The 23,180-nt window shown below is 42.7% G+C and overlaps 1 protein-coding gene across 4 annotated transcripts in view; it reads left to right on the plus strand.

Moving 5' to 3' along the window:
* The first annotated feature begins 4,991 nt into the window (after positions 1-4,991).
* Positions 4,992-23,180, plus strand: part of SLC22A23 (solute carrier family 22 member 23) — a 179,439-nt gene continuing 161,250 nt past the window's right edge. For 2 of the 4 annotated variants that reach the window (XM_037893218.2, XM_007058832.4), the window contains exon 1: positions 5,312-6,544. In XM_037893218.2, coding sequence (XP_037749146.1) covers positions 6,008-6,544 — 537 coding nt within the window. In that variant the 5' untranslated portion in view covers positions 5,312-6,007. The other 2 variants (XM_043540179.1, XM_043540180.1) reach the window with 2 other exon arrangements.

Genomic DNA, 23,180 nt, shown 5'->3' on the forward strand with positions numbered 1-23,180 from the left:
CTTGCGGCTGCTGTTTAACTCTACAAAGCACTTGGGATATTGATCTATACAAAATAAAGTTTAATTTATTCTTTCATTATTGTTCAGCAGAGAATGTAAGGGTTATAAAAGAAACAGGGTCATACTGAAATCTTAGATGCACAAGATGTAAAGCATAGCCCACATCCTAGTGTATATAGAAATAAGTAATTGGTACATGTCCCAGTGGAAATAGTTTGTTTTGGATCAATATTCTGTCCCTTAGTAATTTTAAGACTTCAAATATTGACCTGTAGGACACCAGTGAGAGCCCAGCTCTTGGCAGCAGTGACTCAAAGTTACTGCCATCTGATATCTGGTTGATCGACATAAAATGGAATTGATGGTTTCTATTCCAGTTGTGGGTAGTATCCAAACCCCTTTGCAATTGGCCCTTTTGTCAGATGTCTTTGGGAGAAAGGCCAAGGATTGTATAGGCACCAAGACTCTTTCCGGTATCAGAAATTTTTCAAAATCAGAGGAAAATGGCGGGGGAGGGAGAATTGGGGGAAGATTTACACTAATACTGCTCAGGCTGTGTTTGTTCTGAGGATGGCACTTCAGTCTTCAGAGCTGTCAATTTGACACAGTTCCCCCATAGTAAATTCACTTAAAAAGTGCCTCAGAAACCAGAATTCTCTGCCAAATACCCTTGTCCAGTGTCTGGGCTGTGATCTGGGATGTACCATGGGGTGGAAGCTAGAAGGATGTCCCCTCTCCCCAGGCCATTTGCTTTGTGGCTGATTCCACAGGGTAATGGCTGGAGTAGATTTTGGAGTTAGAGCACCCTTTGCAAGACTGAAAGAGCTGTATGACAGCAGATCCTCTGAACCCACCACTCCCTCATCCCCAGCCTCCCCCCAGTACAAAGGGGGCTCACTGCCTATGTGGCCTCCCCAAACTCTTGCCATCCACCTTTGTTATACAGAGTTGTCTCAGGGCTATTGTAATAGGGCTCCCTGCATCAGCAGGTGTTGGGGGGAAGACAAGATTTGCCCCTTCCTGATATTTTTAAATAAGTCTAGTGCTATGGAAATGGATAGTTCAGGTTTCTAGCACCAATTACAATAATTAGTTCATTATCATCTTTTACTGGTTGCAACTTTTGGCTGGATTAAGCTGCTTTCCCTTCACTGCTACAGAACAGGGTGAATAACAAAGACTTTGGGTTTCTCCTGTAAAGGAAAGCTCTTCACTGGGCATGTCTTCTACTTGGAGGGGTAATGAAAACCTGGAAAAAGTGCAGGGAAATATTTCATGTTCAATAACGTCTTTGATTACAGGCTCTATTTTTATTAAATATGCCAATTTAGTCCTGTGAGATTGGAACATGGTGATAAATACATTCGAGGCAATTAGGCTTTAAATCACAGTCCTTACATTTGTCTGGTACTTTCTGTAGCATGTACACACACTGGCACAGTTAGTGTGCATTGAGGTGTAATTTATCTGTCTGCATTCTGAGTCAGAGAGTTTCCTCAGGGCACCTCTGACTACTTTACTCTTATAACCCTCAAGGGATATGCTAGGTGTAGTTCATGTTTTTCTTGCTCTAGAAATCAAGTTACAAAGTAAAACGGATTGTGACCCTCAAAATCTAGCAGCCAGCAGTTCCCATTACAAGTAACAATACACCTTTCTTGCTTATGAACTGATAGTTAATATTCTGTACCATTATCACAGTAGCTCAATTAAAAGATAGTCACCAGGCTGCAGTTTCACAGCCATTCTGCTGAAAAATATTTTTATTTTTGTTACTATTGGAAGATTGGAGATCATCTCATGCTTTGAGGGGCATGTCAAATGGCGACTGTCTCAAAGCCTGCGGTTTCTGAACTGGGAGACCATCTCAAATCCTGGGCCATTTCATAGTAAACATTTGAGGATTTTTTAAAAAAGCTATTGAACTGACTTTCTTCCAACTTGATTTGATTTATACATTTCATTAAGACTTACAAACCTAACCAAGTCTAAAGACTGTATGTACTGTTCAGTAACTTACTGTGCTGTTGTTTAAGAAATTCCTTTTTGTATTGTGTTGTTTGACAACTAATTTATAATTACACACAAAAAACTCATTAAAAGAACATTATTAAGGATTCAAAGTCAAACACTAAAAAACGGGAAACACTGGAATTAAGGCTGACCTGCTTCATTTGTTGCAGGAGTTGGGAGACGTGTACTATTTGTAGTACTGGGGCAGGCTGCTCTAGGCACACCCATAACTATAGGCCTCCCCTTCAGGTAAAGGGGAGGAACCACTGAGCCCAGGCTACAATTGATTCTGGGGGCAACAAATGAAAAAACAGGCCTGGGAGTGAGATCAGAGGTAAAGAATAGGGGACTGAGAGGTGGACAAGGAGCAGAAAACCCCAGACAGCACCAACTGCTCCTCAAAGGGGTCTAGGAAGTCAGTGGACATGGTTTATAGGAATTCTGCTCTGAGGCATGACTGGACAAGGAAACCGAAATAGGCCCCATAGTCGTGAAGTACTGCCTGTCAGACTTTCTCCTCCTGGAGTGATGGATGGCCATCTTGGCCAGTGTCAGGAGAAGGTCCTGTGACTTTGTGGGGCGACGGATGGGTTGTGCATAGATCAGGAGATGGGAGCAAAAATGCAGCCAGAACCTCAGTAAGAGGTTCAGGAGAAGCTGGAAGAGGGCCTGCAACCTGATGCACCCTATGTAGATGTGCACCAGGGTCTCCTCACCGCAAAAAGGACAGGTGTTGGGGGAGTCCTTGAACTGCACCAGGTACATGCCTGGGCTCACAGCTCCATGGACGAGCCACCAACCTGGTGGGCCATGGAACCAGAGAGGACTACAGAGTGGCCCACTGGGATTCCTCACCCTCTGCTGGTTGGTAAATGGATAATGAATCAGGCAGGGGATTACAGGAAGAAAAAGGATGGTCTCATGGTTAAGGCAGTTGAATGCTGCCCTGGAGAAATGGATTCTATCCATGTTTCTGCTACAGTGGCCTGGACCCTGAAAGGTATCAAGGCACCTAATTCCCATTGAAATCAATGGCCATTCACAAATAAATTGTTTGCCTAAATGTACTAGCAATAGCTCCAATCTTACAAACACTTTTATAAGTGAAGTAACTTTACATACTGACTGTCTACATGCGCCATTGTTTGAAGAATCATTGTCTATACTGTTTTTATGATTTCCACAAATTTGAAATTTCTGCTTTTCTCAAAGGCATCTGGCAGGAAAAAATCCAAAAGGTGAAATTGACTGTAAACAAAAGTAAAACTCACTAGCCTTTCTCCCAGCCTAGAGAAATGCAAAGGGAAAAAAATTATCAGCATTTATTATGAAAAGTAAATTATATTTACAGTTATTTTTAGATATTAGATTTTATTGGTAAATGTTGGTGAATGTCAGTTTCACCATAGGCTCACAAACAGATGAAAAAATATTTCCACTGATAATCGAAATTTACAGACAGGCAAAGAAAGAAAAAGGCTGCTTGAGAACTTCTTAGAGTTGGATTTTAGGATATTTACTTCATATATTTAGAGTGTGATGTTGACAATTTGTATTTTAATGGTTGTACAGTTTTAACTTTTTGAAACTCAACATCTACTGTCACTGAATAATTATCAGCTCCCCCATTGTCTGATCCCCCATCATTTTCAACAGTTGTAAAAATTTAAATCAATACAAATTGAAAAAAAAAATTAAAACCCATAATTCTGCACAACTGTGAAAATTTAAATTGATACAAAAATACTTAAAAACAAACATTGATAATTCAGTTGAAATTATAAAAATTGAATTCTGCCAAGTCTAGTTTTAATTATCTCAGAGATTAACACAGGTAATTATTTGTTTGTAATTTAATTTTTCACCTGACACTCTCTTTGAAATTATGCACATACGTCTTTCAAGTTCCAACTATTTTGTATCTGTCTAGGCTTCAGAGAGGATGTTCTGGTTCAACCTCTGGTCTTTCCTTTGACCCCTCTGGGCCTCCCCATCAGTTACTCTTTATGTTCTGGTTATCTAATCTCCCTTCTTCAGCCACTCAGGGTGGTTTTGTAACTTGGCTTCTCATAGCTTGTCTGAACCAGCAAGCTGCAGGACTCTTACCTTACTGAATAATAGACATAATAGAGTAAATAATTCACATAGAACTAAACAACGCTCTTTTACTCCCCTCCCCCCACCCCCTTCCCTTTTAATTAGAAAGGAACAACTATTAACCTTGGAGCTATTTTTCGTGTTCAAGTCTTTTTTGCTCCTACCACTAATAAATGAGTTAATTGTGAAGGGCTTTGCATATTTCCATGAAAAGTGCCATGTAAGTATAATTTGTGTTGTGGTGTAAACAAGTTCACAGAACTCATTTACAAGAACATATGCCAAATGTAACAACTGTTATCCAAGACAGTGTTGCAATGCGTTTCCATCCTACCCCAGCGCTGGCTGCATTCCAGTGGTGGGTGAAAGCAGTTATAATGTATTAAGGGATGTTGGTGATCTTCCCGGAGGATATATATGTTGATGTAAAATACAGCACTACCTCTGCTGCAGTAGTGATACTATCTTGGCCACCTGAATGGGGTGTTGTTAGGCTGGATTCATTTTAACTCTGCCCCGTTTTATTCTCCTTACACTAACACAATGTCATATCCAACCCATAGGGGATAAAAGCATCTCTTTACCAACTCACAGCGAATAAGCCATTTGCCTAGGTACATTTAAACAGCTTTAAGAGACCAGACAGATATCTCAACTCTAGCCAAAACAGATACCCTAGCGGGACGTGCTTAACTGAAGAGACTCCGGGAGAAAGAAGCCTAGCACGAAGACCCACTCCGATTCCTTTAAACTGGGGGTAGCTAGAGTGAGGAGGAGAGGAACCAAAGCGATCAGAGGTGTGGGTGTGTGTGAGAGTCGATCTTGTTTCAAAAGCTGCTACGTTCGCTGACGCTCCACACACACACATCGAGCCACCCTGCTGCTGCTGGCTGACACCACATCCACCGCCTTGTGCCTGAGCCAAACCCTGCTGCTGTTTAGCGCAAGCTCCTAAATCCTCCTCCACTTTCCTATCCGGCTCGGTCCCCCTGCCCCAGAGAGCCGGAGCAGCAGGCGGCGCAGGAGATCAGCGGATCTGGCAGGGTGGCCAGTGAGCGCGCTGGATTTCCCCCCTCTTCTGCTGATCATGGCTTGAGCTCGGCTGCCGGTGGAGTTGCCTGGGGTGGGGGAAGGGCTGCGTCCGGCTGCTCCCTGCAGGGGGAGCAAGGCTGCCGCCGAGGGCCCGGGCGCAGGTGCTGTTACCTTTACCTCTGGGGGAGGGCTGGGGGCTGGCTCTGCAGGTTGAGGCTGCCGAGAGAGGCGCACTCGGAAGGGAGTGGGGAGCGCTCCCCGCCCCTTTCCCCCGGTACGTGCAGCAGCAGGAGCCGAGGCGAGCTGCAGCCTCGGGAGAGAGGAAGAGGCGCCGCCACGCACTGGAGCGAGCTTCGCCCGGCAGCAGCGGCTCTCGGGGCTTCTCCCGCAGCCCGGCGGGCCCCGGGGTGGGGGGACTCGCCCCCCGTGGCGCGGAGCCAGATGTGCGGGGCCAGGGGCTGGAAGGAGCCAGCCAGGCGGTGCCGTGAGCTGTGCCCTGCGGGGCCGCTGCCCCCGGCTTGCCCACGGGACCCGTAGCGGGTGCTGGGGCAGGGAAGCCGCGGCGTGGCCGTGCGGAGCGGAGGCGGCTTTGCAGAGGCTTCCCCAACGCGGCTGGGCGCCGGCGGCGGCGCGGGGCAGGCTCGGTTGCGGCTGCCGGCGGCGGGGGTGTCTCGGCCGAGCGCGGCTTGAGGCGCAGGGCAGGGGGGGTCCCCGGCCGCGGGCTGCGTGGGCGGCTCGGGTCGCCCTCCCCGGGCGTGCGGAGCCCGCGGCGCAGTTGGCAGCTCCGCGCTCACTTCGAAGCGCCCAGGCTCGGAGCGCGGCCGGCCCCATCCCGCCCCCTCGGCTCTCTATGTGAGGCTCCCGGATGGCGATAGACCGGCGACGCGAAGCGGCCGGCGGAGGCCGGCAGCTGCCCGAGGAGAACGGGTCCCTGCCGGCCGGGGAGGCGGGCTCGGCAGCAGCAGCGGCGCCGGCGGTGGCTCCCCCCGCGGCCGCGGAGATCCAGACCCTGCCGCCGCCGCCTGCCGGCGGCTCCTGCAGCCCCCTGCTGCTGGACTACGATGGCTCCGTGCTGCCTTTCCTCGGCGGGCTGGGCGGCGGGTACCAGAGGACCCTGGTGCTGCTCACTTGGATCCCGGCCCTTTTCATCGGCTTCAGCCAGTTCTCGGACTCCTTCCTGCTGGACCAGCCGGACTTCTGGTGCCGGGAGGCGGACGGGCAGGGCAACGGGACGGGCCACTTGACCCGGGGCCCCGCGAACCACAGCCAGAGCGGCATAGGCGGGATGCTGGGGGCCCCGGCGCTGCCCACCCCGCCGCCGGGAGACAACGCCAGCCAATGCCACTGCCACGAGTGGCAGTACCGGATCAGAGCCGGCCTCGTCCAGAACGTCGTGAGCAAGGTAAGGAGCAGGGGGGGCTCCCCCGGGCATCTCCCCCTCCCGCGGCGCCGCCCCCGCACTGCGCCCCTGGCCACTCCGCTCCAGGGCTGCTGGCTTATTAGCAGTCCTTAATTTGTGCCGGGTCTGAGCCCCCACACCTCTAGGCTTGGCCGTTCGTAGCCCTGGACCCTGTGGGCTTGTTGCCTCAGTTATGAAAGTAAAAAAATTGCTTGAGCTCCAGCACCTAATTGCTTGAGCCTTGATGCCTCTTTCATTACAAATTAAGTATTGCTTATTTGTCCCTCCAAGCAGGGGCGCTGGAACAATTTGTATAGTGGGGGTGCCTAGAGCCATTGAACCAAACTGTAAACACTGAAAATGATGGAAACCACTTAAAGCCAGGGGGTGCCAGAGCACCCCTAGTTCCAGTACCTTTGCCTCCAAGCTCATTAACACAAGCCCGCCTGACACCTGCATAGGCTGAGGGGCTACAGAAGCTAGAGGACAAATATGCAAGGTGGGTTTGACTGTGGAGTCCTTCCCCCAGGGGAGGAGGGACACCCCAGTTAAACTTGTGCTCAGACATCTAGAAGGAAAGCAGGCCAGGTGGCAACTAGCTGGTGTCTGGGTCACGTGCTTCTGAACCCTTATCTACTTCCTGAATGCCAGATTCTTTATAGGTTTGTTTTTCTAATGGGACTGGCATGAACAAGATAAATTACCGGCAGGTGTTGGTCAGAAGTTACACCCAGCTGTGTCATTGAACCTGAATCCTTAACTTGCAACAACTCTTGTTAATGTAATTCTGGGCCTCTCCTAAACACAATTGTCAGTATTGCCAATTTTTGTGGCTGTTTTGAACATGCATATACACATATACATATTTACAACCTGAAGAATAGGTTGGCACCACTGGGCTTGTCATGAAGCATTTGAACCCACACATCCAGAAGCAAAAGCAATCAATAACCCATTAGCCAGATAGCCTTGAATAAATCCCATGCTTTGTATCCTGATGTACTCTTTGAACTAATGTATTTAAAACCCAACCGCTTTTTTCCTTTCCTCCTCTTTCCTACCTACTCCAATATTATTCTAGACTTCTGTCTCAGGTTTATGTTTGAATGCATTTTTGTTACTACATTACAAAGTCTTGAGGGACGAGAAATAGGACATGGGGTCTACAGTCAGTGTCTGTTTTACTGATATACTCATCTAATCTTCACAGTTTGCAGTGCTAGCACTAATCTCTCAAGAACTACAAATCCATTGGGCTAATGAAAAGACTATTTTAAAATAAAACCTTTCTACAGTTGTATCATGGTTGTCAGCAAACAGCAAAAAGAAAACACTTCTGAACAGAGAACCTCAATCATTACACAGGCTGCCCCTGTACCAATACAGCATACTAAGTAGATCAGTTTTAGATTACACAACAAAAGCTGTTGAGGGTGGCAGTGAGGAACACAGATTTGAGAATCACACAACTGGTATGCACTGTGAAATATAAGTATTTCTTTTTGGCAATGTACTTAGTGAAGGAATAAAGGGAGACACATGCATTTTAGGTATAGAAATCATTCTAATCAAAAGGAAAAATGTATACTGCTTGCTTTGTATTGCATAAAGTAATCCTTTACTTTATGCAATACTATAAATATGGTTTATAGTTAAAGCTACAATGAACTGATAGTGTTTCCATATATGCTAATTAGCATATGTATAGCATATGTATAACTTTGCCGTTACATGTGATGAATTTTTAATATATGTTTGTTATTTACATTAGTGGTGCAAAAGTCTTTTTTGTACCATCTGTATACAATTCATTGATATTAGTACACAACTGTAGCTCATGAGATATAAAACAAAATGTTACATCATGAGAGTTCCCTTAATCTCAAACCCCCAAAGCTCAGCAAAAATTAGTTCTCACATGGGAACTCTGTTTGGATTAACTGTGCTGCATTGCTTTCCACAACTAGACATGCAGTAATCAAATGACCAGTCTCGTTGCTCTTTCTTGCAGCCAGCACAGGCTCATATCAGTTATTGGAAAGCATTTCAGTTTTTCAGCATGTCCCTCAAAGTGTACCTGGTGTGAAAAAATCAACCAGATATAGAGCAAGCAAATAAACCCCAGAAAAATTCACAAGCACAATGGTTCAAAAATCTGTCCTATTCCCTCTGCAAAGATGAACACACACACTGAATGTGATATAAAACTGCAAATCTGAAATTCAGTGTTTGATGGGGACAGATTTTCTTCTGTTATGACTGGAGACTGAGCTATGCATATGTTCTAGGGCAGTAGTTTTCAACCTGTGGTCCATGGATCCCGAGGGGTCCGCAGACTGTGTCTAAGATTTCCAAAGGGGGTCACACCTCCATCTGAAATTTTTTAGGGGTCCACAAATGAAAAAAGGTTGAAAACCACTGCTCTTGGGCAGTGGTTCTCAACCAGGGGTACACATATCCTTGGGGATACGCAGAGGTCTTCCAGGGGGCATATCAACTCATCCTTATATTTGCCTGGTTTTACAACAGGCTACATAAAAAGCACTAGTGAAGTCAGTACAGACTAAAATTTCATACAGACAATGACTTGTTTATACAGCTCTATATAATATACACTGAAATGTAAGTACAATATTTATATTCCAATTGATTTATTTTATAATTATATGGTAAAAATGAGAATGTAAGCAATTTTTCAGTAATTGTGTGCTGGGACACTTTTGTAAGTGTCATAAAAATAAAGGGAAGGGTAACCACCTTTGTGTATACAGTGCTATAAAATCCCTCCTGGCCAGAGGCAAAACCCTTTCACCTGTAAAGGGTTAAGAAGCTAAGATAACCTCGCTGGCACCTGACCAATGAGGAGACAAGATACTTTCAAATCAGGAGGGGGGGAAACAAAGGGTTTGTCTGTCTGTCTGTGTGATGCTTTTGCTGGGAACAGATTAGGAATGCAGTCTCAGAACTTCTGTTAGTTAGTAAGTAATCTAGCTAGAAATGCGTTAGATTTCCTTTTGTTTAATGGCTTGTAAAATGTTCTGGATGGAATGTATATTCCTGTTTTTGTGTCTTTTTATAACTTAAGGTTTTGCCTAGGGGGATTCTCTATGTTTTGAATCTGATTACCCTATAAGGTATTTTCCATCCTGATTTTACAGAGGTGATTCTTTTACCTTTTCTTTAATTAAAATTCTTCTTTTAAGAACCTGATAGATTTTTCATTGTTCTTTAGATCCAAGGGTTTGGGTCTGTGTTCACTTGTACAAATTGGTGAGGATTTTTGTAAAGCCTTCCCCAAGAAAGGGGATGTAGGGCTTGGGGGGATGTTTTGGGGGAAGACGTCTCCAAGTGGGCTCTTTCCCTGTTCTTTGTTTAACACGCTTGGTGGTGGCAGCATACAGTTCAAGGACAAGGCAAAGTTTGTACCTTGGGGAAGTTTTTAACCTAAGCTCGTAAAAATAAGCTTAGGGGGTCTTTCATGCAGGTCCCCCACATCTGTACCCCAGAGTTCAGAGTCGGGAAGGAACCTTGACAGTAAGCAAGCAAGTGAAGTGAAACTTGGGGATATGCAAGACAAATCAGACTCCTGAAAGGGGTTCAGTAGTCTGGAAAGGTTGAGAACCACTGTTCTTATGCCTAAAGCAGGGAGATAGCAATCCTAAAATACTGTGTCTGTGTGTGTATAAAACCTTATTAAAATGCTGAGAATCTTTTGAAACGTATTGTGACGTTGACAATAAAAAGAGCAGAGAGCATTACTGCTTTATCCTGTAGGCTATAGCCGTGTTTTAAAAAATGCATTCCTTGGAACAATTTAGCACATAGGGCAAATCGATTTTAATGGATAAATAAACAGCTGCGGCCCCTGCTGTCTTTTTTAATAAAAAAAAAAAAAACAACTTTAACAGACTTCAGAGGGTTTTTTTAAGTATAGTTTTTATTTTTGGTGTGTTTGCTTCTTAAAACTTGGCAGATCTTTCCCACTAAGCTGTAATACTATATAATTACAATTATAGCATTTTCTAAAAGTCAGGATGCCTCTTCAGTTTTGGTTTATTACAAAGGAATGGGGAAAACACGGACACAACAAAGCATCATTTCATGCTGGCTCAAGTTTTCTCAGGTGAATCCATGGGAGTTTTATCATTGATGTAACTGGGAGCAGGATTGGGCCATAACCGCTAATTCCCATATAGGTATTCCAGCTTCCTTTGTAAAATGGAGCTGCACTGACTTATTCAGAAAGATGGATGCTCAGGTCTCCCTCTTATTCCCTCCTCTCCCCCACTAAATAAACTTGCTCTTATTACACAATGTTCCGATCTATCTAAATAGAGTTTTATGTAATGTATCTTGGACTAATATACACTCAGCTGTGTGATAGCCAGGGGTTATATTGAAACAGCACACAGAGAGCCAAAAAAGTGTAAATCAAAAAGGCACTTTAACTCGGCCAGTATATCCTCTATTTTTAATCTGCATTGCTCCCAGGTTATAGAGGAAGAAAAGTGAGCTCTGTCACGTTCACCTACAATATCTCAACTGTAAAATTATTCATGTTTTTTGGTGCAAAGTGTATTTTGAACTTTTTGTTTTGTTGCTTTCTACTTCTTTTGTGTGTGGGTTTGGAATGTCACCTTCCTTTGTTCCTCTCTGGCAGGCAGTTGTCCATTAATTAAATGGGTCACTTGAACTAGCTTCCCACCCTCTCTCCTCCCAGTACCCTTCAACAGACTGTAGCCTCTTGCCCAATGTTATACCTGGGACTTGCAGGGTTGAGGTCTTGTCACTTTCAGCACAGCTTTTCAGGGTATCCATTTCTGCCTCTTCTTGGGTCTTTGTTGGTTGTAGTGTTGAGTTAGCTGGTTGATTAGTCTGTAGCAGAATGTTGGTTTCCTGGGGCCATGCATCATTCCTTGCCTTTCTGATATTTTTCAAGAAAGGCAAAGCTGCTCCAGGCGTGAACGAAGCACTGAGTTCTTGACTGAGTTACAGGGGGAGCTGCTTTTGAAAGTGCTGTCAGTCATGAGGAGCTGGAATCAGTAAAAAAGGACCACACCGTTTATTATTTAATATTGTTGAAATAATTACAAAGAAGCAGCTAACTACATAATTCAACCACAAGAATCTCAGTAGCCATATTAAATCACAGATCTGGGTTACTGTCCTGATTCAGTGCATAAATCATGGACCTCGGCATGGTACTTAAATGAATCTTCTTCTCTAGATGTATTTATGTATTATTACAGTTGTTAAATGTTACTTTGAGAACTTGGACTTGTTTTGTTTGTTTTTCTCACACGATTCACTTGTCTTGCCTAGATATCAGATGCAAATTTAGATGAGGGTACTTCCTGTTCATAAATGTCCTGGGCTGAATAAATTCTTGAGACAAAAAAAGTATCAGTAACGATCGTATCCACCTTGGTACTTTTGTGTGGTACTTTTCATCTCTAGGGCTATGTCTACAGTACTGCGGTAAGTCAACCTACGCTACGCAACTCCAGCTACATACCTTAGGTTGAGTTACCATAGGGTCTACACTGCGGGGGTCGATAGGAGAAAATCTCCCATCAACTTACCTTACTCTTCTCGTCTGGGGTAGAGTACAGGGGTCGACTGGAGAGTGATCTGCAATCAATTTGGTGGGTCTACTAGACCCGCTAAATCGACCACTGGTGGATCGATCTCAGAACGTTGATCCCCACTGTAGTGTAGACCTGCTCTCAATCTCAAAGCACTTTCCAAAGGAAGTAAGTAGTATTACTCCTGTCAAGCTGTCTGGCTTTCCCAGTTAATCTGGTTAGGAGAATAGGCATCTGCTTATCCAATGCGATATAGTGCATCCTACATTGTCACTCAGGGCATGGCTACACTGGAAACTTCAAAGCGCTGTCGTGGGAATGCTCCTTTGGCAGCGCTCTGAAGTGCGAGTGTGGTCACGCGTGAGTGCTGGCAGAGAGCTCTCCCAGCGCCCCTGGTAATCCCACCTCCATGGGGGGATTAGCTCCGAGTTCTGGGAGCTTGTCTACACTGTCGCTTTAAAGCGCTCAGACTTGCTGCTCTCAGGGGAATGATTTTTCACACCCCTGAGCCAGCAAGTTAAAGCTCTATAAAATGTAAGTGTAGACAAGCCCTGTGATGTGGACAGATATACTCTTCTATATAGTCAGTTTCTTTATAAATTGGGAAAACATTTTCCCACTCCCTTGTGTAGTGGAGGATGTACGCACTGGCTGGGGAAGCTGCTTTTGCCCTTCCATGAACTTCCAGCTGCCTCGTGTATGCCCTGTTCTCAGCTTCCAGTTGATCCATGCCTCTTTGTTCTGCTTTCTCCTCAACTTCTTCATTGGCCTTGTGCCTTTGGTAGGCTCTCTCCTTGTTGGTCTTGACCGTGTCCTGGGCTACCTCGGTCTCCTTGATCCGCAGTTCTGCCATCTGTCTCTGGTGCTCGTGTTCTTCCTGGGCTGCCAGGTGATGAACTCAGGCCTGTTCCACTGCAGTGTTTTCCTCTGTGGTGCCTGCCTCTGCGGTGTCTGAGGCAGGAGGGTCCTTGGACGCCGGGTCAAAAGTTATGAGAAAAGCTCTTAGCACCTGAACTGGGATTTACTTTTTGTGGGATATTCCCCTCTCTTTACATAACTGTTCAAGTCTTTTCTATCAAGACCATCCTATGACTGGGTTCAATCACTGTGTCTCTTCTTTAGCCTTTAAAAACTCTCAATGTCAAGTTTAAACTTTTAACAGTGCTGGGTTACGATCTATAAACCCAGTTGACGTGTGGCATATGAATCCTGCCAAGGCTATGCCAGTGTCAAGTTGTCTGGAATGGCTCAGGAGCATGAGCACCACCCTCAAGGCAGACTGTTAAGGAGAAGGGCACACACTCCAAATTGGTTGTGAGTTCTGTAATTAGATTTCACCAACCAGGTATCAGGTGTGAATTCCTCAGGCACTACAACAGCCTCAACATGGAGTCACAGACACTCCTATCCATTTTGCCCAGGCAAGCTTGTCTTTGTGATAGATGGTGCCATACACCAAAAATCACAACAATTTTCAGATTTCTCCCTGTCCCAAAGGACAGGTCACTTACTCTAGTCACTTTACTCCTGGGGGACTTCTGCGCCAAAAAATTAAATTGACAAATTTTATTTGTCAAAATAACACTGCATAATCAGGCCAGTTCCAATTATTTTGGTAATTTATTTCAAAATACCTGTCAGCAAGTATTTCTGTAACAACACAAACACACAGAAAAATTGTCCCAGGAGTAGAGAGTTAAAGAAACCCCTATGACAACCCAGTTCTTGTTTCTCTGCCCCCTCCTACCCCCCAGAGCCCAGCCGGGAAGCCAGACACCCACAACCCCTCCCCCCTCAGAGCCCAGCCATGCCCCCCCAGCCAATATACCCAAACCCCCTTCCCCCCAGAGCCCAGCCTTGGGCCTCCCCAAACTAGATGCCCGCACCTCCTCCCCCCAGACTCCAGCTGTGGTCCCCCCAGCCCAGATAACTGCCCCCCTACCCCCAGAGCCCAGGGATCCAGAGGGAGAAACAGCCTGCTGCTCCATCACAGGCTTGTGTGGAGTTTCGTGCACACTGCTGTCGTCTTCCCTCAGGGTTTTTGGGGAACTGCAGTTGCTGGGAACTCTCTATTCCCCCCATGCCCTGCAGTGTCTTCTATGTGCGAGCTGGCCTCTGCCAGGTCCAGCAGCCTCTTGTGGTGGCCAGCAGCACTGCAGCCCATTTCTAGGGGGTGGGGGGAGGAAATTGTGTGCAAAAAACATTAATTTCTGCAAAATTCTGCATTGCGCAGTGGCGCAGAATTTCCCCGGGAGTATCAGTTGGACCTTAGATCTCACACCAAAGAAAATACTTGTAGTTAATCTTATAATAGATTAACTAAAGATTTATTAACTAAGGAAAAGAAATTAGTTATTTAGAAGGTTATAACTGCTAAACATACACATACAAATGAGTTACCATCTTAGGTTCCAAAAGGTAATAGAGGCTGCTGTAATATGCAAGCCCTATATGTCCTCTAGGGCTAATCCAGTCTAGGGGTTCCCTTGCTTAGGCCTTCCCAAGCAACACAGAGATCCAGTTCCTTTCTGTCAGGGATTTTTATTCCCTTCCCCCAGAGTTCAAGCTGATGGGATGAGTCCTTGTGCACATCCACACCCATGAAGAGGAGAAGCAGCGGACAAACAAGTCTTTTGTCCTCTGATGTTCTACAATGATTTGTCTGGTGTCTAAGGGCCATCTTTTGTTGGGCAGGAGATAACGCTTCCTGTGACAAACTAGTATGTAACACTTGCTAATGCTTTTCTCCTGACTGGGTGTGTGTGTGTGTTTGTGTTACAGTTTGAGCAAACACTTTTACAATTACAGAGCAAACACTTAAATATTACCTTATAACACAGGATGCAGATATTATAAGTGAGATTAATGCATCTTACAGACCAAACACTAAGCATATTTTTATAAACCAAATAGCTATTTTACTAATCCTAACACACAGGTGATCCAAACTGGTTTTCAGCTGTGCCTTTTTAAATATTCAAGTGATGCCTAGAGGCCTTGGCAGGAGCTAGCACCTGGTCTACCTGCATCACTACCCCCATTTTACAAATGGGGAAACTAAGGCACAGAACACTGACATGATTTGCTTAAGGTCACCATAGCATTAGGGAGGAACGCTGTGGTATTACTACAGTGAAGTGAAATAGTTTAGAGACCATGACTTTTTCTTTTTCTTTTTTTCTTTTTTCAGTCAGATGAAATAAGTTGAAGCTGCCAAGTCTGTGAATGTATCAAGGGGTGGTGAGTTCTGAGAACCAATAGCAAATCAGTCCAGGGATTTAGGTGATGTATAGCTACTTAGGGCAATGTGCCAATAAAAAGAGGCAGCTGCAGAGTTTGGGGAGCTCCAAAAGGAGTTTGGAATTAGCTCTCTTCTCTTTAAAGCCTGGATCTATTAATCTTCTGGGCGCTCTGCAAAGCCTATCTTTAATCCCACAGCTCTGGGGATAGAATTGAGGTAACGTGAAGGTTTAACTATGTTTTGTTAGGTTTTGTTTTTTTTTTTTCGTTTTTGTTGCCCTTCTCTGTACTTTTTCCAATTCTAATATCTTTTTTGTGGTGGGTTTTTTGACCAGAACTGCAACCAGTATTCAAGGTGTGGGTATATCATGGATTTATATAGTGGCATTACAGTATTTTCTGTTTTATTTTCTATCCCTCTCCTAAGGGTTCCCAACATTCTGTTCGCTTTTTTGACTGCCACTGCACATTGAGCAGACGTTTTCAGAGAACTAGCCACAATCATTCTAAGATCTCCCTCTTGAGTGGTAACAGCTAATTTAGACCCCATAATTTTGCACATAGAGTGGGATTATGTTTTCCAATGTGCATTACTTTGCACTTATCAACATTGACTTTCATCTGCCACTTTGTTGCCCAGTCACCCAGTTTTGTGAGACCCCTTTGTAACTCTTCAGTCAGCATTGGATTTAACTACTTTGAGTAATTTTGTTTCATCAGCAAACTTTTCCACCTCACTGTCTACCCCTTTTCCATATCATATATGAATATGTTGAACCGCAATGGTCCCAGTCCAGATCCTTGGGGGAGCCCACTCTTTATCTCTCTCCACTGTGAAAACTGACCATTTATTCCTAAACTTTGTTTCCTGTTGTTTAACCAGTTACTGATCCCTGAGAGGACCACCTCTCATCCTGAAACTGCTTACTTTGCTTAAGAGTCTTTGGTGAGGGACCTTGTCAAAGGTTTTCTGAAAGTCCAAGTACACTATATCCACTGGATCACCCATGTCCATGTGTTTGTTGACCCCCCTCAAAGAATTGTAATAGATTGGTGAAGCATGATTTCCCTTTACAAAAGTTGTGTTGACTCTTCCCCAGCGTATTGTGTTCATCTATGTGTCTGATAATTCTGTTCTCTGCTATAGTTTCAATCAGTTTTCCTGGTAGTGAGGTTAGGCTTGCTGGCCTGTAATTGCCAGGATGGCCTCTGGAGCCTTTTTTTTTTTTTTTTTAAATTGGCCATTACATTAGCTACCCTTCAGTCATCTGGTACCAAGGGTGATTTAAGCAATAAGTTGCATAGCACAGTTAGTAGTTCTGCAATTTCATGTTTGAGTTGCTTCAGAACTCTTGGGTCAATACCATCTGGTGCTGGTGACACCTCAGTTCCTCAGATTTGTCACCTAAAAGGAATGACTCTGGTGTGGGAATCTCCCTCACATCCTCTGCAGTGAAGATCAGTTTAAAGAATGCATTTAGCTTCTTCGCAATGGCCTTATCGTCCTTGAGTGCTCCTTTAATATCTGGATAGTCTAGTTGCGCCACTGATTGTTTTGTGGACTTCCTGTTTCCGATGTACTTAAAGAAAAATTTGCTGTTTAGTTTTTGTCTTTCGCTAGTTGCTCTTTTAAAAAAAAAATAATTTTTTTTTGGCCTAACTATATTTTTACACTTTACTTGCTAGAGTTTATGCTCCTTTCTATTTTTCTCAGTAGGATTTGACTTCCAGTTTTTAACGGATGTCTTTTTTAGTCTCTAACCACTTCTTTTACTCCGTTGTTTAGTCATGGTGACATTTTTTTGGTCCTCTTGCTGTTTTGTTTTTGTTTTTTTTAATTTGGGGTATATATTTAGTTTGAGCCTCTATTACGGTGCTTTTTAAAAGGTTTGTTTACTTCTTTAAAGAGTCAGTACCCAGCAGCTTGCCACATTAACTGACGTTAACAATTACTTCAATTCAAACACAATACTAGAATGGTGTAGATTAAAATAAAACAAGTTTATTAAATGGGACATAGTTTAAGTGATGCCAAGTAAAAGAAATAAAGGTAGAGATGGTTACAAGCAGATAAAAGTGAAAACATGGGTCTAACAGTCTAAAACTTAATCTAGCAAGGTATAGTCTTTGCTTAAGATGGTTTCTGTCAGCAATTATTCTTTGTCCAGCATGCCTGACTGTTTCTCAGCCAGGACCTTCCACAGAAGTACGAGGTGATGGTTTCCCTTATTGCTTTAGGTTCCTTATATTCCTAAATAATTGTCTTTGTTCTCAGAGTTAGGAAGGTCTCCTGGGGATTCAGTCTCCTGTGTCTCTCTGGGGTGCAAGAGCCATTTTAATTCTCATTTTTTCCTCTCTCTCTCAAGTTCAGGCTCGAGACAGCCCTTGCTGGTTTGTTTGATAGCTTTGTTTATAGCTAATATGTAAATTGCGGTAAACCCACATTCCTTTGTCTAGAACAGACCTGTTTATTACCTTTACCTAGGTTAGGCTGTCATCTTAAACATGTTCTAGTAACATTATATAGAGGGAATTCATAACTTCACAAATAAGTTTAGCATGCATTTTACAATGATATTAATGACCAGCGTACTATTAGTTTTCAAATGATGCCTCACAAGGCATATTTTGTACAAACATCATTGCAGTAATGTGTAGGTGTGAATACCTGGGTGCTTAGGGTCACACAGTTCCAGGAGACTGTCACAGGGGTGCTCAACACCTTGCAGGATTGAGCCTTTTCATACCTGAGGAAAACAAGGTGTGCTTTGCAGCATGCCCAGATGACTGACTAATATGGACTCAGGCAAGCTGGGTGGGGAGAGAATGGGTGTTTGAGCACAGAATGGTGGGGAAGGAACTGAGTTCCAAAGCTTAAAGGCATCTCACGAGAAACCTCTGCCAGCATGTCCTTCCTTATTAAAGTGAGGGTAGTTGGTACAGTCATCCCTACTACTGTCAATTGCAGTAGTTTCACATCAGGTGAGCCTTCATATAACAATGTTACAAATCACTTACTGCCTTTATAGGATATAACACCTTGCTCGCCACCCAGAAAATAATCAGCAGTTGGCACAGATGTGAAGCACAGGTGTCATATGCTCTCTATAATACATTATCCTGCACCCACTTCGTATCTGAATAGTTTCAATGTACAGACCCATTTATAGTTATCTCGATGTGATAAAGACATATAGTAGGTGATGGCACCAAGGTATACTCATACAAAAGAAATGATCACCATGTCCTTTCCAGCTACAGATGGAAAAAATGTATTTTTGCCCAGTGCTGCTCTCTGAGTATTCAGAAGCAGACCAAGATCTGATAAAATATCTAAATTACAAACTTACTTTGCAAAAGATGAGTTCACTTCTTTAGTCAAGAAATGCGGATATAATATATGCCACTTCTGGCTGCATCCTTCAAACTGCCAGTGTTATCTCAGTCTTGTCAGGGTCAACTCTCAGACAGCTAGCCCTCATCCAGCCTCTTAAAGACATGGGTTCATTGTTTCCGCTGCATGAGCTGGGTCAGAAGTGATACAAATGAAAAATAATTTCTGTTCCAGCTTACGCCTTCACAAGAACATGAAATTAATAGGCAGCAGGTTTAAAACAAACAAAAGGAATTTCACACAATGCCCAGTCAGCCTGTGGAACTATTTGCCAGGGGAAGTTGTGAAGGCCAAAACTATAACATAGGTCAAAAAAGAACTAGATAAGTTCAGGTAGGATAGGTCTATCAATGGCTATTAGCCAGGATGGTCACGGATGCAAAACCATGCTCTGGGAGTCCCTAGCCTCTGTGTGTCCGAAGCTGGGAGTGGACAACCTGGGATGGATCACTCGATGATTGCCTGTTCTGTTCATTCCCTCTAAAGCACCTGGCATTGGCCACTGTCAGAAGACAGGACACTGGGCTAGATGGACCATTTGTTTGACCCAGTATGGCTGTCCTTATGTTACCTGCATATTAAATATGCCTTCTCTCCCCCCCTCCCCCCCGGCCAGTTCAGCAGCCTCACATGCACATTGAGTAGGAAGAGTGACAAAACAAGTTCCTGCAGTACACAGGATGAGTTCCAAAATTACTCTGAGACACCTTGAGGAAAGTAAGAATGACCATTCATTCCTGTGGAGGGGGTGCAGATGTGTCAACAAAACCTTACATTTAGAGTTACCCAAAACAGTTGACAGATTGAGAAGAATTTGGTATGGGTGCTGCTTTGTGCAGTTTGATACTTTGACTTTAGATGTGTTCACAATCATAGTTGAATTCCCACCAGATCTTTCCAGAAAAGTTTATGTAAAAACAGCTTTTATAGCAAGTACTGCCACAGGAAAGGCTTAAAATATATATTTTTCTTTTACAACAAATGAATTTTAAAACTACAAAACACTGCGCATACTCTGAGAATTTTCAAGCCATCATGAGCAATTCACACACAGAATTAAATAATCTCTTAAACTTGTTTCAACTAGAGGGCATGTGGAGAGTCAAGGTCCAGGCTAAATCCACAAATCTCCTTTTATTAGAGATTTGAGGAGATAGCAAAATTGCATGCTCTGAAGATTTTCTGGAATTACTGGTGGAGATTAAATGTGGGGATTCAGTGTCTTTCCTCACAGTTGTTCTATTATTGGTCATCAAGGTACTAACATAGGAAACACTCAAAAAGCAATAGTGATTTGTAATGATGGATCAAATTAAAGTGTGGGATTTGGCAAATGAGGCAAATCACGAGGGTGGTTATTTTGTGTGTCCAGAAATTTCAGAATTACAAAGATGTTGATGGACAATTCTGTATAAATATAAACAACGAATTATTTTGTGTTTGGTGTTGAAATCGTGCATAATTATTTGGCTGAACTACAAATACTTGTTGGTGAGCTAATGTACCATATTTGTTTTTTTGACTTTGGCTGTTTTGGGATCGAAATATTTTTAAATGGTCAGTCTGGGAAATACAGAATTAAACTTTTAATCTAATGCTGCCATTAGAAATCAGGGAAATCAAGAGACTTGTATGTCTAATGCAGATTAGTATAATTTTTTTCCAGTTATATAAATAATTAAAATTTGTTGGCTGGCCTACGTCCTCAATATAAAATACTTCATACCTGAGAATCATGACTTTAACGTACCATAAATAAAGCTTGTAGTATTTATGATGGATTTTTGCTAGTATTAGTTTAATTCTTCTCTTCCATATAACATGTTGAAATCTCTCTTCAATCTATTTAGACTTAATATAGATTCTTTCATACAATTTATATCTTTGTGTGAGACCTGCAGTTTTTTGGATGGACATATTGCATTGTCACGTGTATATTAGAATTTTTCTAACAAAAGTTTGAGAGTTAGTCATTTATTTTGCATAAGTGAATTGTTCATTGTTGTGATTACAAAGTTTTTTGCATACCTTTACAGTGTTTAATTACCAGTTCAGGCTATCTAAAAACATACTTCGTAGTTGCTGTAGTGACTTTGCTTTATCTTAATTTGCGCTCATAGCTGACAGTCTTTGGTTTTAAGAAAGCTATATTGGAGAGGATAATCTATATTTACCACAGAGCTAGACGTGGTTCTCTACCTTATCTTCCTTAAGGTGACAAATTTGGAGGCAATTCTGTCACTTTTCACAGGGTAATATTGAGGTGAGATTTTTTTGGGTGGCCAAATTGTCAATGCAACTTTGTTTTCTATTTAATAAAATCAGGAATATTTCTCATTTATTGTGATTTTTGTGATCTTCCTTTTTTTGTTCACCTTTAACAGAACCAAATTATGAATTTAAATTTTCTAAAGCAGTTCTTAAGTGGAACTAAATTTAGAAAATGCTAACACGAATGTAATGCTTTTGTGTACATTGGTTTCTGCTTCCCTATTAGAGTTCTTTACCTTTCTCTGTCTCATTCCATTACATGGTCTGTGCACGGTACAAGTATTCTCTCGCACTCCCTCAGTTATAGTCTCTCCTTTCTTTCTGCAGTGTTACTTGCACACTCTGGGTAATTATATAATTAATTAAGCTTAAGGGGCCAGTTATCTTGTTGAATTAGAAGAAATGGACTCATTGATATTAAGACAGAAAATGATGCCAATTTCTGAAATGATTGTTTATATCCACTAGCAATAAAGTCGAAAAGAATAAAGAATGCCAGTTAAAATAACCACTAATAATATATACTGGAAAACATGACATAATTAAATGGAATTAGCATTACAGTATATGATGTGACTTATCTGAATGACTCTGCATTTGTTCACACTTTTCAGAGTCTATGATGTACTCTGGTTCTCCCAAAAGATCTCTCAGCTCAGACATTTCTTCAGAGTCTTATTTCTGATTAAATGCCTCATCTCTCTGGCTCTACAGCATTAAAGAATTGCTGAATCTCCTCTCATCCTTCTCCAGACTAAGGTTCTTTTGCATTTATACAACGCTGCAATATCTGAGTTGCAAATATTACCAAGGATTAAGAAACAAATAAAAGCCACAGAAATGTGTGTTGGTCATTAGTTTTATAAAAACTTCACTGTACACACACACACACACACACACACACACACACACACACACACACACACTAAAAACTTCACTGTACACACACACACACACACACACACACACACACACTAAAAACTTCACTGTACACACACACACACACACACACACACACACACACACACACTAAAAACTTCACTGTACACACACACACACCATTTTTTAGGTCAATTTAAACCTGACCATCTCTGTTTTAAAGATACCTTTTCACATTAAAAAGGAAAATTCTACCATGCATAAAAAATAAATATTGAGGTTTTGGGATATACTTGATTTTTTTTTTTTTTTTTTTAAACTGAGATCAGGAGTGAAATGTGCTTATTGAAAAGCAGCATCCAGCCATAGGAATTACTTTAAAAAAAGATTTTTTTTTATTGCTAACCATTATTTTGTTAAGGCCTGATCTTGCAAATACTTATCTTCATGAGTAATTTTACTTGTGTAACTATTATGCCATTGAGAGAAAGGGTTCTACTCACATGGGCAAGATTTCCTCACATGAGTAGGTGTTTGCTGGACCAGCTCCTTAGTTTGCTCTAAAAATCAGGTGGAATATTTTGATCTTTTCCTGGAATTAAGCAAGAACACTTCAAAAGAATTGGTAACAATTTTTGGTTCTGTCTATGGGGGTCCTCAGTAGTTTTCCTCCACTCCCTTTCTCTACTCTCCTTCATTCCAAAAGCTGTAATCTGCAAAATACAAGAGAGCTGTCAATTCTTTGGGTCATAGTGGTGAGAGACACTTAAAGGATGAAATAGAAGGCATCAGTTGAACTCAGTTGGACACTCTGACGTTCAAAAGGTCAAGCACTTCTCATCATGAATGTTAAGTGTGAAAATAGATCAAAGCCTTACATTACAATTGACATTTCCAATCTTCCTACTGGTATTGCCCATCTTTCTTTTGAAAGGAGGACATGTTTTTGAGAGCACTTCTGAGAGCCCACTGTAAGAGAGCAAACCAGTTTCTATTCCACTCCAACCCTATCTAGGTTGTGAATGTATGGATTCACTAAGCATTCAGTTGTCTGAAAAATGCTTGCGTTCAAAGCGTTAAAAACTTGTTCAGCAATCGGATGAAAAGAGTGTTAATATGTAACTAAAACGTTTACGCTTTAAATGGTAAGGCTCTCTTTATGATTGTTAAACTGCTATTAAAACAGGTCTGAAAACTTGTTTAACGTTATACCCAGTTGTCACAGAGCCAGTGCCACAAAAATGTTTTGTTTAGAACAATGGTCATCAGC

The sequence above is a fragment of the Chelonia mydas genome, chromosome 2, assembly GCF_015237465.2.
Source record: "Chelonia mydas isolate rCheMyd1 chromosome 2, rCheMyd1.pri.v2, whole genome shotgun sequence".
NCBI lineage: Eukaryota > Metazoa > Chordata > Testudines > Cheloniidae > Chelonia > Chelonia mydas.